The sequence below is a fragment of the Oncorhynchus nerka genome, linkage group LG23, assembly GCF_034236695.1.
Source record: "Oncorhynchus nerka isolate Pitt River linkage group LG23, Oner_Uvic_2.0, whole genome shotgun sequence".
Classification (NCBI taxonomy): domain Eukaryota; kingdom Metazoa; phylum Chordata; class Actinopteri; order Salmoniformes; family Salmonidae; genus Oncorhynchus; species Oncorhynchus nerka.
The window spans coordinates 43,791,165-43,807,037 of NC_088418.1; the positions used below are offsets into that span (position 1 = coordinate 43,791,165).

A 15,873-nucleotide genomic window follows, 5' to 3' on the forward strand; every position below is an offset into this window, starting at 1 on the left:
CGTCAGCATTTGTGGGTTCGATTACAGGCTCAAAATGGCCAGAAACAAAGAACTTTCTTCTGAAACTCGTCAGTCTATTCTTGTTCTGAGAGATGAAGGCTATTCCATGCAAAACACCAGTCTCAACATCAACAGTGAAGAGGTGACTCTGGGATGCTGGTCTTCTAGGCAGAGTTGCAAAGAAAAAGCCATATCTCAGACTGGCCAATAAAAAGAAAAGAATCAGATGGGTAAAAATAACACTCTGGACAGAGGAACTCTGCCGAGAAGGCCAGCATCCCGGAGTCGCCTCTTCACTGTTGACGTTGAGTCTGGTGTTTTGCGGGTACTATTTAATGAAGCCGCCAGTTGAGGACCTGTTAGGCGTCTGTTTTTCAAACTAGACACTAATGTACTTGTCCTCTTGCTCAGCTGTGCACCGGGGCCTCCCACTCCTCTTTCTATTCTGGTTAGAGCCAAACTCTCCTCTCCTCTGACTGCCATTGACAATTGAAATGCTCAACGAAATACTGAGAGAGCTCCGACTGTGTAAGCATCAATGCACCACGTTATTCTGCTCCCCTACCTAGCCACGCCTTGTAGTACAATACTACACATGACCCATGACCTTTAGATGAGACGTGTTGCCAAGAACAGGCCATAAGAGGACTGTAGTAGTGCTGCTGTCGAAATGTCCACTCTGTGTCTCTCATTTCTTCATAGACCTCGCTCACTCTCTCTCCCTCGGTCTCTCTGATTCTCTGACTCTCCCCATCTCTCTAAACCTTTCCCTCTCTCCCTGTTTCACTGTTTGACCCATGCTCTGGAGAAGCTAGCCTGACTAGCCTTCCGCTGTGCGTCTTATGAAAGTCATAACGTGTGTGTGTGTGTGTGTGTGTGAGTGGGTGGGTGTTCCGCAACACACCACTGTGCACACTCAGCCACCATCACCCATTCAGCCATGGACTAGAGGGACGGAATGAACACAGGCACACAGTTCACTCTCCTCACGTCCCCCTCCACCGGACTTCACATCTGCACACCTTGTCAATCTCTCTCCTCTTTCTCGTCGTCTCTCTCTTTTCTCGTCGTCTCTCTCTTTTCTATATGAATAAACAAGGGAACGCTGGAGGTTCTGTCACTCACCCTCCTTTGATGTAGTCGAGGAAGGTGACCTCTATATCCACCAGGAATGAGAGCAGTGTTACCTGGAGACAATATTGATACAAGGATGGAACGGGCTTTTACAATAAAGACCATGACTAAACCAAGCTCAAATCAATGTTTTAGTTGGACAGTTTCCGTTGTGGCTTACCGTTCCAGAGTTGAGGTATTTTTTCTTTTTTCCTTTCTTCTTTGGATTTACAACCTGTAGACAAAACAGTTCAAACACACACATGGATAGTCTGATTATAAAACAGTGATACACAAAGATTTGTCTCGCTCTCCCTCTTAATGATGCAATCTTTGACTTGAAAGTGCAGCAGACAGTGTTTTAAATCGGAGCGGTGTTAACTTGTGTTAAATGAAACCTTGGAGGTCAGCAGGCCGTGTGTTAAATGAAACCTTGGAGGTCAGCAGGCCGTGTGTTAAATGAAACCTTGGAGGTCAGCAGGCCGTACAAACCCTCTGGAAGGAAACATCCGATAAGTCCTAAATGGCACTGTCGTGTCTTGACTATCATTAATGTGGATGACTGTTATTTTATCAAATAATTACATACCGCTTTCAATTATTATGCAATTCAATTAATCATGTGACAATTAATTAGGTAGTAATCTAGGACACCACGGGAAAAGTTACTTAACATCTCCCGACTAAACTCTAAAGATATAAATATCTATTACATCAGTCACAGTCGTTTCATGAATTCTTATTTACCTTCGGTCTCATTCTAAATGTCGCAAAATTGTTGGAAATCTGCATGAATCCTAGCATAAATGATGAATCAGCAATGTACAAATTAATTGATTATTTATTTACTAACTGACTAAATAAGCAATCACACAGAGTTACACAAACACACACAGGATATCTTACACATTGAGTACAACAAAATGAAAAGTCCCTAGTGGAAAAAAACGATATGACGGCTTGTTACACAAAATTGCAAATTTACAAGGGACAGACAAAGGAATTCCACTTCCGTACATACAGTTGATAACTATGATCATGGAAATGTGACTACTTTGCACATGAACGACCGCTCATTCGAAAGAATTGCAATGTACATACAGTTGAAGTCGGAAGTTTACATACACTTATGTTCGAGTCATTAAAACGAGTTTTTCAACCACTCCACAAATGTCTTGTTAACAAACTATAGTTTTGGCAAGTCAGCTAGGACATCTACTTTGTGCATGACACAAGTCATTTTTCCAACAATTGTTTACAGATTATTTCACGTATAATTCACTGTGTCACAATTCCAGTGGGTCAGAAGTTTACATACACTAAGTTGACTGTGGCTTTAAACAGCTTGGAAAATGACGTCATGGCTTTAGAAGCTTCTGATAGGCTAATTGACATCATTTGAGTCAATTGGAGGTTTTTCTGAGGATGTATTTCAAGACCTAGCTTCAAACTCAGTGCCTCTTTGCTTGACATCATGGGGAAATCAAAAGAAATCAGCCCAAGACCTCAGAAAAAACACAAGTCTGGTTCATCCTTGGGAGCAATTTCCAACCACCAGAAGGTACCACGTTCATCTGTACAAACAATAGTACGCAAGTATAGACACCATGGGACCACGTCAGCTGTCATACTGCTCAGGAAGGAGACGTGCTCTGTCTCCTAGAGATGAACGTACTTTGTTGCGAAAAGTGCTCATCAATCCCAGAACAACAACAAAGGACCTTGTGAAGATGCTGGAGGAAACAGGTACAAAAGTATCTATATCCACAGTAAAAAGAGTCCTATATCGACATAACATGAAAGGCCGCTCAGCAAGGAAGAACCCAGTCCTCCAAAACCGCCATAAAAAAGCCGGACTACGGTTTGCAACTGCACATGAGGACAAAGATCGTACTTTTTGGAGAAATTTCCTCTGGTCTGATGAAACAAAAATATAACTGTTTGGCCATAATGATCGTCGTTATGTTTGGAGGAAAAGGGGGAGACTTGCAAGCTGAAGGACACCATCACAACCTTGAAGCACGGGGGTGGCAGCATCATGTTGTGAGGGTGCTTTGCTGCAGGAGGGACTGGTGCACTTCACAAAATAGATGGCATCAGGGGGGGGGGAATATGTGGATATATTGAAGCAACATCAAGACATCAGTCAGGAAGTAAAGCTTGGTTGCAAATGGAGAGACAAAATGAGAGCAAGCAAAGTGTTCAAGCATTTGGCTTACCCGTCACTGATGACTGCCTGACCAACAACCCACAACACTTCTTCACGAGTGGCGCATCGTAGCCAAGCCAAGGGGGATGCAGGTCGTATGAGGCTCCAAAGGTACGTTCAGATCGACGTGGAGGTTGGTGTTCAAAAAATATTGCTGTTCTAAAAACTTCCTCCTCTACATCCAATTTTGGTGACAGCCTCGTACTGAACATATAATGCTTGTCATGTTGATCGATTTTAGGACTTTGCGTGGTTCTGTCAGTGTAAACCCATCAAGCTCTCAACACAGCTGGTGTGTTTACATACATATTCAATCTCACCCCGTCCCAGTCTGCTGTCCCCACATGCTTCACAATGGCCACCATTGTTCCCGTACCCAAGAAGGCAACGGTAACTGAACTAAATGACTATCGCCCAATAGCACTCACTTCCGTCATCATGAAGTGCTTTGAGAGTCAAGGATCATATCACCTCCACCTTACCTGTCACCCTAGATGCACTTCAATTTGCGTACCGCCCCAATAGGTCCACAGACGACGCAATCGCCATCACACTGCACACTGCCCTATCCTATCTGGACAAGAGGAATACCTATGTAAGAATGCTGTTCATTGAGTACAGCTCAGCATTCAACACCATAGTACCCTCCAAGGTCATCATCAAGCATGAGGCCCTGGGTCTGAACCCCACCCTGTGCAATTGGGTCCTGGACTTCTTGACGGGCTGCCCCCAGGTGGTGAAGGTAGGAAACAAAATCCCCAATTCACTGATCCTCAACACTGGGGCCCCACAAGGGTGCGTGCTCAGCCCCTTCCTGTACTCCCTGTTCACCCATGACTGCATGGCCACGCACGCCTCCAACACAATCATCAAGTTTGCAGACGACACAACAGTAGTAGGCTTGATTACCAACAACGACGAGACAGCCTATAGGGAGGTGGTGAGGGCACTTGAAGTGTGGTGTCAGGAAAACAACCTCTCATTCAACATCAACAAAACAAAGAAAATGATCGTGGACTTCAGGAAACAGCAGAGGGAGCAACACCATCCACATCGATGGGACAGCAGTGGAGAAGGTGGAATGTTAAGTTCCTCAGTGTACACATCACGGACAAACTGAAATGGTCCACCCACACAGAGAGTGTGGTGAAGGCGCAACAGCGCCTCTTCAACCTCAGGAGGCTGAATAAATTTGGTTTCAAATCAAATCAAAGTTTATTTGTCACCTTACAGTGAAATGCTCTAACCAATAGTGCAAAAAAGGTATTAGGTGAACAATAGGTAAAGAATAGGTAAAGAAATAAAACAAGAGTAAAAAGACAGGCTATATACAGTAGCAAGGCTATAAAATTAGCGAGGCTACATACAGACACCGGTTAGTCAGGTTTGTCACCCAAAACCCTCAAACTTTTACAGATGCACAATTGAGAGCATCCTGTCGGACTCCATCGCCGCCTGGTATGGCAACTGCACAGCCTATAACCGCAGGGCTCTCCAGAGAGTGGTGTGGTCTGCACAACACATCACCGGGGGCAAACTACCTGCCCTCCTGGACACCAACATCACCCGATGTCACAGGAAGGCCAAAAATATCATCAAGGACAAAAACCACCCGAGCCACTGCCTGTTCACCCCGCTATTATCCAGAAAGCGAGGTCAGTACAGGTGCATCAAAGCTGGGACCGAGAGACTGAAAAATAGATTCTATCTCAAGGCCATCAAACTGTTTAACAGCCATCACTAACACAGAGAGGCTGCTGCCTACATAGACTTGAAATCATTGGCCACTTTAATAAATAGATCACTAGTCACGTTAACAATGCCACTTTAATCATGGTTACATATCTTGCATTACTCATCCCATCTATTGCATCTTGCCTATGATGCTCGGCCATTACTCATCCATATATTTATATATTCTTATTCCATTCCTTTACTTAGATTGTGTGTATTAGGTCGCTTTTGTGGAATTGTTAGATTACTTGTTAGATATTGCTGCACTGTCAAAACTAGAAGCACAAGCATTTCACTACACTAGCATCTGTTAACCAGGTGTATGTGACCAATGCAATTGGATTTGCTTTAAAAGTACCACTTTTGCATGCGCTAGCGTCACGGGAACGTTGCCGGAAATAGAAACACAATTGCAACTAACTCGCCACCATCACTGTAACGTCCCAGAATAAGGTGAATAAAGGAAGAGGGTGCTATTTGGGACACAGCCCAAATTACACAGGATTTACAACCCTCTGCATCCTTGGTGGAGATTGGAGGAAATAAGTAAGGAAGGGCACATTTGCCTTTGAAGGGCAGACCAGCTGTTTTATTGCATCTGGCTTGTAAAATAAAATGGATATTATCACGCCCTCCACGGTTGTGCACGACCATAAAAAATACACAGACAAGGACAGTGACACTTGGTTTTCCTTGTTGTGTTCAGTAACTACTCTGGCAAGAGTAGATGTCACATCAAGTCAACAGATAGACAGAGAGGACCAGGGAGACGGGAGCTTCTCACAAGCGGCGTGCATGTTTCACAAGTAAAGGAGAAGATGGTGATCGTTGGGCACGATGGACAACCATAAGCAGTGTGTGTGTGTACAACAGATCGGGCCCCATCCTGGGCATTGGGTGATGACTGTTAAACAGCTGGACAGATGGTGAAGGGAAGAAGGAACACATACACAGACAGCAGTGATGTGGAACCTCCTCTCCTAAATTGTACAATTTACAGCGAAGGAAAAAAAACGAACCAGAGAATATGTGAGGACCCAAGAGCTGTGACTTGGGAAACGATAGATTCTCATGTCCCAGTGCCAGCATCTGGAATGACAACACACAATCACAGTGTGTGTCTGTGTGTCTTCCTTCTCCCATTAGACAAACACCAACTACTTAAAATAAGGGTCCCCCTGTGTGGTTCCCACTCAGGATATTGTTTGTTAATGAACAACTGTACAGTCTTATCTTAGGAGACGGAGTGTGGGGGCTGGCCATCCATCAAAACTCCCTCACTTTACGTCAAACTCCGTTAATTAAAATTCCAGGAGAAATGCCATGACGAATCGCTCCAGAGGAGATTTACTAAATGTGCTTCTGTGTAGGTGATTGACGTTAAGCGAATAGAGATAAATAATATCCCATTCCACCAAGCACACCTACATATATAAACATGACGCATGCACACATGTAGACACACACACACACACACACACACACACACACACACAGAGACAGACACAGACTTACCTCATACACATTGAACTGGGACTGGCCTCTGGATAGCTCTCTGTAGCTGGTAGTGAACTCTCCTATGAAGTCATGGCTTAGGACACAACGCACGAAACAATCATTAGTATAATCATAGCATTTCAAATACACAACTCACACATTATAAAGTCAACCCCTCACCAGATAGTCTAGTGTAGGGGTACGCGCAATGCCGTCGGGGGTACGCCAAATAAAAATGTAAGTCACATTTTTTGGGTAAAGAAATAGATGATTATATGTTTTGTTTTCGCTTCACATTTTCAAACAATACATTTATATTTTCCAACGGGGCTATAGATTTGGGTGAGTTTTTTTTCTCCCCTCGCCTAAGTAGCCTCGTTTCACTGCCAAAGATAAAATTCAGCGAAATAACACCACAGATCAAATACAGGTAGTCTAGTCAAATAATTAACATCCAATCACCTTAACCGTTACTCTCTTGCAGAAAACCTTCACTCTTGCACAGACATTTAGAAACGAAACATGACAATTTGAAAAATACGCCACAAGAGTTTTTTGAGCGAGAACAAAGATGACTTTCGAGTAGTAAGACATGAAAGCAACAGATACCATTCATATGAAGGGGCTAAAAGTGTCTTATATGGTGAGCAACCGAGTGGCTAGGATAGGCAAGCCCCATACTATTGTGGAGGACTTAATTCTTCCTGCTGCCGCGGATATGGCTGGGACCAATGCTGGGGGAGAAGGCCAAAAACTATACAGACAATGCCTTCATCAAACAACACTGTTTCACTATGCATCAGTGACATTCCAGGAGATGTTTAAAAACAATTACTGCTTCGCATACAAGCCAGTGAATTCTATGCGTTTACAGCTGGATGAGTCAACAGAGGTGGCCGGCCTGGCACAGCTCCTGGTATATGTCTGTTACGTTTATGGAGGGTCAAAGGATATTTTTAAAGAACTGGACAGCTTTGTGACATCAAATGAACGTTGATGGTCAAAATGTGTTGGTATCTGTACTCATGGTGCAAAAGCCATGACAGGGAGACATAGTGGAGTGGTAGTAGTAGTGGAGTTGGGTACACTGCAGCATCCACAGAGAGGCTCCTGCTGCCAAGGAAATGCCTGACAGCTTGAAATATGTTTTGGACACTACAGTGAAAATGGTTAACTGTTAAAGCAAGGCTTCTGAACGCTCGTGTATTTTCTGCATTATGCAATGACATGGGCAAAGGACAAAGTATCAAAGGACAAAGTATTGACACATTTCTTAAATTGAGAGACAAGCTTAAAGTTTTCTTTACTGACCATAATTTTCACTTGTCTGACCGCTTGCATGATGACGAGTTTCTCAGACGACTGGCCTATCTGGGTGACATTCTTTCTCGCCTGAATGATCTGAATCTACGATTACAGGGATTCTCCACAACTATATTCAATGTGCGGGACAAAATTGAGACTGTGATTAAGAAGTTGGAGCTGTTCTGTCTACATTAACAAGGTCAACACAGGTCCTCCCATCATTGTATAATGTTTTGTATCCTAATGAAATCAAGCTTACGGACAATGTCAAATCTGATATAGCGAAGCACCTGAGAGAGTTGGGTGTGCAATTACGCAGGTACTTTCCCAAAACGGATGACACAAACAACTGGATTCGTTATCCCTTTCATTCCCTGCCTCCAGTCCACTTACCGATATCTGAACAAAAGAGCCTCATCAAAATTGCAACAAGCGGTTCTGTGAACGTGTCATTTAAATCAGAAGCCACTGACAGATTTCTGGATTCGGGCTGCGATCAGAGTATCCTGCCTTGGCAAATAGCGCTGATAAGACACTGATGCCCTTTGCAACCTATGTGAGAGTGGATTCTCGGCCCTCACTAGCATGAAAACGAAAGTATAGTGCCATGAAAAATATTTGCCCCCTTTCTGATTTTCTCTATTTTTGCAGATTTTTGATACTGGATGTTATCAGATCTTCAACAAAAACCTAATATTAAAGAGAACCTGAGGTTTCCCAAAAAAAATTTACAACTTTTTAAATTTTTTATTAACAAAGTTATGCAACACCCAATTCCCTGTGTGAAAAAGTAATTTCCCCCTTACACTCAATAACTGGTTGTGCCACCTTTAGCTGCAATGACTGCAACCAAATTCTTCCTGTAGTTGCTTATCAGGCTCTCATCTCTATGGAGGAATTTTGGCCCACTCTTACATGCAGAACTGCTTTAACTCAGCAACATTTTTGGGTTTTCAAGCATGAACTGCTCGTTTCATGTCCTGTCACAACATCTCAATTGGGATTAGGTCTGAACTTTGACTAGGCCAATTCAAAACTTCAAATATGTTGCTTTTTAAGACATTTTCATGTAGACTTGATTGTGCGTTTTGGATCATTGTCTTGCTGCATGACCCAGCTGCGCTTCAGCTCACAGACGGATGGCCTGACATTCTACTGTAGAATTCTCTGATACAGAGCAGAATTCATGGTTCCTTCTATTAAGGCAAGTCATCCAGGTCCTGAGGCTTGGGGATAATTTGCTGCCTCAGGACCTGGACAACTTTCTTAAAATAAAGTGAATTTGGAATCAAAGAGATGTTTGGTAACACTTGAGAATGCTGACAGGTATAAAGAGGAAATGAGAGAGGGAGTGAGAGTATGGTGTAAAGAAATACCCCCATTGCAATAACCTTGCCCACTAAACCCATAATATGAAATGATGACGCTCTACTGCTGCTCCGCCCTTGGCCCCGCCTCTATGTTTATAGCCAATCCAATTACCCCACTTCAATAACGACATGTCAACCTGTGTTGAATGAGTCAGCATCCAACACAGCTTCCTTACCTTCTAGAAATATAGATTAGGACTACTTAAAGTGGCATCATTGAAATAACACAGTGATTACATCATGCTAATGAAGGTGCTTTTCAATTAAGATTCAAATGAAATTACCTTCCATCTCTGTCCCAGTCATAGCATTCTATCTTGATCGTTCTAGTAGGGTGAAAAATAACAATATATTAGAAAAATATTTATTTCGGTTTAACAGGCCAATTATGAGCACAAACTATGATCATGACACTGTACATTCCCCCCAAACTAGTTTCAAGATCAAATGTACAGTATACTGAAGGAGGACAGTTTACAGTAATCTATATCATGTCTATAATTGGTTTCCAAAATAGCGAACGTTAGAGCGAGAAAAGCAGTGCTCTTCCACCATCACCCATCCCCTCAAACTGAAGAATCGTTTTCCCATAACAAGTGGCCATTCTCCATCACCAGAGCCAAGAGATAAGTAGCTGACCGTGGCTGTGCGTATTTCACCCAGCACCAATTTCACCTCACTTTTCAGAAAAAAAAAGAAAGAAAGGCTGAGGACATAAAGCCATCCATCCCTGTAGTAATCAACCAGAACCCCCCCGGGACTTGAGGGAGGTAGTCCTTCCTGGCCTGCCTCCCAAATGGCATCCTATTCCATTTGTTATGAACTACTTTTGAGCAGGGCCCATGGGCTCCGGTCAAAAGTAGTACACTTTGGAGTAGGGTGCCATTTGGGAAGCACATCTATTGTGCAGGAGGACAGCACGGGGGACGACCGCTCATATTAACTTCAGTGGAATTTATTAACTACCTCATTGGAAGACCTTTACTGTATTGAAGCACAACCTAACGATGCTCTGAAGACAACAGGAGCGACGAGTTGACAGGACAGACAATGGGTTTGCTGCTTCTTCTGTAGTCCCTGGGGTGGAGGGAGAAGTAGGTATGCGTGTGTGTGCGTGGGAGTGTGTGTCTCTAACGAGAGTCTATCAGCGGTGGTACTATCAGCAGGGGGACACACAGCTCTCCATTGTTAGCGTTCTACCTTATCTCTCATCCCAGACCCCCAGAGACTCGCACTCTCACTGTGTGTGTGTGCGGGCGTGCAAGTGCGTAAATCAATATATAGGAGTGTGTGTGTGTGTGTAAGCATTCATTTCTGTTCTTCCTTGGCTCCCCACACTCTCCGCACACTGATAACAATGAGCTCTCTCTAACTAACCTCCTAACAACTCAGAGAGAGTCCGGGCCCAGCTCTGCTCCAATCAATGCAGCCTGACAAGTTTCAGACCATCCATCTGGGGATTTGTGCCTTATCACTGGCAAACAAGCCCACTGACAACTGGAGATGAATACAAACACAATCCCTGAGATGGGATTGCAGATCCTATACCCACACTCACTCGATATCAAACACACACTCACTCGATATCAAACACACACTCACTCGATATCAAACACACACTCACTCGATATCAAACACACACTCACTCGATATCAAACTATTGCAGCTTCTTACACCCTGGATTTAAGGGCCAATGCATCGGAGTGTGGACGGGACACCTGTCTGTCAGTCAGGCATGTGAATTGACTACTCCACTGAGGGAGAATGATGATTGCAGAGAGGAAGGCTATTCATAAGCAGACCAAGCATTCATTTCTCTGTTCGAGTTCATTATAATAACTTCTATTTGCATTTAATAGGTTCACAGCAACCTTAGCAACCAAGGAATTCCGTGCATGCATGGTGATTCTTACAAAATGGAGTCCATCTAAAAAAACTGTTTTCTCCTCTTGCAGATTAGATCCTGTCACCCAATCATTTTTACAAAGCGCTCAAATTGTTGAAAAAAAAAAGATGATCACCATGGCCCTCACACACTTCCGCAAACCAATAAATGCCAGTCTAATCTTGCTGGCCAAACTACACGCACATGTAGACACACACACACACACGCTGACCTGTCGTAGTCTCCGTTGCAGAGTGCTCTGACAGGTATCTTGAAGGCCTGCCACACTGGGTTTAGTGTGTTCTTCACCACCTCTGTCTTATGGCAGGTTGTGAACCTGGGGAAACACAGAGCCAAGACAAGCCATACACTGATCAATGGATCAGTCAATCACTCGACAATATTCCTTTCACTGTTCCTCTTTATCGCCCTCTATTTCTTCCCACATCCCACACTCTTTCTCACTCTCTCTCCCTCTCTCTCTCATTCCCTCAGAGTGTCTGTGCAAAGTTAGAGTTAGCGACACAGACCATCTTCCTCTGCTTTTCTCCAGATTTCCCTCAAGTTTAAACGTCTCTTTGACCCTCAGCTCCTTCAGATCTTTCTTCCCCTCCAAGAAGATAAATCACACACACTTAGTGATACAAACCTCAAAAGATATTGATTCCTATTTTCCGTACTTTGTCAAAAATATAGAGCGATAAAAAAACAATTCAAATGTCATCATGATGACCAGCACAAAAACAAATCTCTTTCAGTTCTAAGAGCAATTACCATCAACTGAGGAATACTCAGTATAATCATCATTCACCGCAAGAGTAAATGGTTTTAATGTGAATATAGTGCAGTGTGGAATATGAGTTCAGAGAGCGTCATCATCCATTAACTGATACACACACAGAGAGAGAGAGAGATGTTTGACCACTGTACAGAGAGGCCAGTGGGGCAACAGGGAGCTCTCCCTCCAGCTAGGTCATCTCCTCTCTGCTCTGCCGGCTGTAACAGGTGTGTGTGTGTAATAAAGCCTCTCCTCAGAGGAGTAGACCTGCTTATCTGACCCCTCAGATACGTGTTGATGAGAGAGAGAAGACCCTGTAGGCTGTAACACACACACAGTGGAAAGACTGATGGATGGAATTGAAATGGAGGAGAGGATCTGAAGAAGGGTTCGGTAAATAAAGGATACTCACGTTCCATCTTCATTGCTGCGGTAGAAGACGAGGAAAGGGTCCGACTTGCCGAAGAAATCTTTCTTGTCCAGTTTATTCCCACAGAACTGCATCATCACAGACTCCTAAAGTAACAGAGAGAGACATTGAGACTGATGAAACTGACAGCACAGCTCACTATTCACTGCAGATACTGGCGAGAGACTTCTGATAGTAGATGCAGACATTCATGCTGATCAGTCAACAGTGACATTACAGGACATGGCAACTCCACTCAGCATCAAGGTGAGAGATATGATAGTAGATCCATGCCAATATAATTGCATGTATATGCCATGGCAAAGTGTTTATTGATTGATGCTGTCCTTATGTGGGTATGATGTTTGGTTTGGGGAGTTAACAAAGGCAGTCAAATTTTTTTGGAATGGGATGCAGCCCAAAACTCCCTTTCCCCTCCATATCCCCTGCCATCACTACTCACCCTGCAGTTTCCCATCTCTTCTGCCTTAACAATGATGTTTCCACACTTCTTTCCAGGAAGGCCCCTGTTGAAGACAAAACAGAGACACCATTCATTGGTACACTAATGGACTATATGGGCAGTAGGGTCTAACGGAAACCCGGTAACGGTGATGTCTGTGAAGGTTCCTCTGTCATAACAAACCTCTCCCATCATGCCATGGAAATCTTGAGGGAGTGTCCCAAAACACCTCGAAAGCCATGCGATACAAGTTGACCTTAGAGAGAGCGAGAGAGCAGGTTTGTACCCCTGTACAGAGAGGCCAGTGTGTGTGTGTGTGTGTGTGTTTGTCTGTGCACCTTCCCTTAAGCATTCCCTGACCCGACGGTCAGCAGAAAGCGAGACACAGTTTACCCAGGTTCCGTCCAACACACTACAACCAACGCACCCAACTTACACAGGCCCGTTTGACAACACATCCACCATCCCTCCAAGAAACTATGTCAAAGTCCTGTCAAAGGACAAAATACACTTTAAAAAACAGAACCACTGAGGCTTAAATTCTGAGAAAGAGAGTCATCTTCAAGATGCTGATGACTAGCGCGGTCATAGCACTAGCCAGGCCCACCTTGCAGAAGTGTACGCAGGCAGTCATTTGGGCAGCCTGAAATTGGGGTCGAGGAGCCCAGCCTAAGAGTAATACAAGTCCCCTTTACTTAGCCAGCAAGACTGAAGGAGAGAGCTGATAGACCTACCAAAAGGACATGGATCCGGATGTTTTTTTTGTATCAGTGCTTTACATTGGGAAGAACAGCTATCTGTTTTTAACCCAGAAACCAATAGCCTACCTCTTCTGAAGGATGGGAGTAAAATTGCAAAAGAAGGAAAATGTAAATGTTTCTCTCCCTCTCCTCGCTCTGACATTTCAACTAGGTTATTTGTGCTGTCCAGTGTTCCCTTCCATTTCCTCCACCATGAAATCGACCCATTCTCCTCATTGCAATTATGTAAGAAACAAAATGAAGACACATTAGGATTATGTTCCATATGGCCAACGTAGCAAGAGTAATTGTGAGAGGAAAAACTGAACTTCACACTTGGGAGCATTTTCACACTGATCCTAGATCAGCACATTAGGCCTTCACTGATATGGTATATGAACACAGGCCCAGACACTGTTACAGAGAAGCTTGATTGTGAATGTTCTGTTCTAATCTTAGAATGCCCCCCCCAAAAAATCGAGAATTTAAAACTGTAGCAGTTGATTCCCCAACAAGCCACGTTAGGAAATCCCGCCGTAGACATGTTAATAACAGGATGACACACACAAATAGGATTCAGACAGTGTTTCACAAGTATTCCACAAGTCCTCTCTCATCCATTAATAGAGTACACTACTTTTGACCAGGGCCCATATGGGTCTGGACAAAAGGAGTGCCTCATTTAGGGAATAGGGTGCCATTTGGAACGCACTACAAGCGTTCGCACAATTGCTGCCCGACTAACCAGATCAGCACAATTCAGATCTGCTGCCATAATACGACCCCCATGAACCTCACTGAACATCAGCTGAACTGGCTCCTCCCTATGCTTATTACAATAAGAGTGGTTGAATGAAAAAAACAGAACAATCCCTTTATTCTCTTCGGTCTCCCCCAGTCTTTCTTGCCTTGGTGCCAACACACGCATGCGCACGCAAGCAAGCAGACCAGAGTTGCACCAGCAGACACACGCTGTGGTCTCTTTGTGCGGGTGACTGTGAATGTGTACTGATGAGGGGGCCACACAGTAGGCTAAACAAAGCTCCGTCCCATCACTTCTAATTCAGTGGGTCAGTCAGACTATAGATCGAACAAGACCATGGCCATCTGAGGACTCGCACACAGAGCTCCTCCTGGGTTGGTTGGCAAGACCTAGTGTACCAACAGGCCTTTGGGGGTAGCAGGGATAGGGCCACATCTATTTAATAATGGGGGAGGCATAGGGTTAGTGCAGGTAAAGCAAGAATGCAGTCCACAAAAAGACAGGTTTCATGAAATGGGGTATGAGCCTACTCAGTGATACCCACAGAACCCATCTATGAAGAGTATACACAAATATTAGCGTCGTAGCTGTTAATGTGGGACTTTAACTGTGGGGAATCACCTCACTATCCAGCCCATTGTGCATATTGACATTCACATTGCAACGTACATCCTTACCATTGGGTCCATGAAATGGAATATCAGCCTACTCAGTGACACGCAAAGAACACAACTGTGAAGAGTTTACACAAATATTAGTAAATAATCTTATTGCAGGACTTTGACAGTCACATTAGGTCACCAGTCAACCTACTGTGTGTGTTGACATTCATATTGCAAAATACAGCCTTACCTATGGTCTTGGGTCATCAGCCTTCTCAGTGATACCCACAGAACACAACATGTCAAAATGTGGATTTATTGAATTGTACATGTGATCTATATTAAAGGACACTTTATTTAATATAAAACAGGCTTTTACAATTCAATATTGGTACCCACTAAGTTAGTTTTAACAGTGGTCAAGTAGGCTACTGTGGCTATTTGATCCTAATGTAGGCTTACATTAGGTAAAAGCTTTGCTTTATCTTGGCCAGGTCGCAGTTGTAAATGAGAACTTGTTCTCAACTAGCCTACCTGGTTAAATAAAGGTGAAATCAATTTTTTAAATAAAATTACCAGAGTGGCCTACCATAAAAAAACAATGGAGAAAATGCATTCCATTTCATTTGAACATGGAAATAGCTGTTCTATCGTTCAGACTACAGTAGCAGCCAATGTACTCCCCCATTGCTAACTACAAATGATCTAGAACTGGGTTAATAACTCACTAGCAAAGGATATGAACAAATGTGCACACGTCGCTACATGCAGCTCTCGCTTTGATCACAAAACAAGCGCATCTGCTCATGCTGTAAAAACAGTACAGTTCAAAGTGAATGGCACAGGTCCATATATAGTGGGGCCAAAGTACCAGCAACAGTGTGTGAAAACCTTGTGAAGACTTACAGAAAACGTTTGACCTCTGTCATTGCCAACAAAGGGTATATAACAAAGTATTGAGATAAACTTTTGTTATTGACCAAATACTTATTTTCCACCATAATT

The 15,873-nt window shown here is 43.6% G+C and overlaps 1 protein-coding gene across 1 annotated transcript in view; it reads right to left on the reverse strand.

Moving 5' to 3' along the window:
- The window catches only part of LOC115106870 (copine-8), a 132,418-nt gene that overhangs the window by 29,658 nt on the left and 86,887 nt on the right, over positions 1–15,873 (reverse strand). The window contains exons 7-13 of the mRNA XM_029630041.2: positions 12,764–12,827; positions 12,304–12,407; positions 11,346–11,450; positions 9,513–9,554; positions 6,572–6,647; positions 1,295–1,348; positions 1,126–1,187 (exon numbers count right to left, since the gene is read on the reverse strand). Coding sequence (XP_029485901.1) covers positions 1,126–1,187; positions 1,295–1,348; positions 6,572–6,647; positions 9,513–9,554; positions 11,346–11,450; positions 12,304–12,407; positions 12,764–12,827 — 507 coding nt within the window. The remainder of the gene's footprint in view (positions 1–1,125; positions 1,188–1,294; positions 1,349–6,571; positions 6,648–9,512; positions 9,555–11,345; positions 11,451–12,303; positions 12,408–12,763; positions 12,828–15,873) is intronic.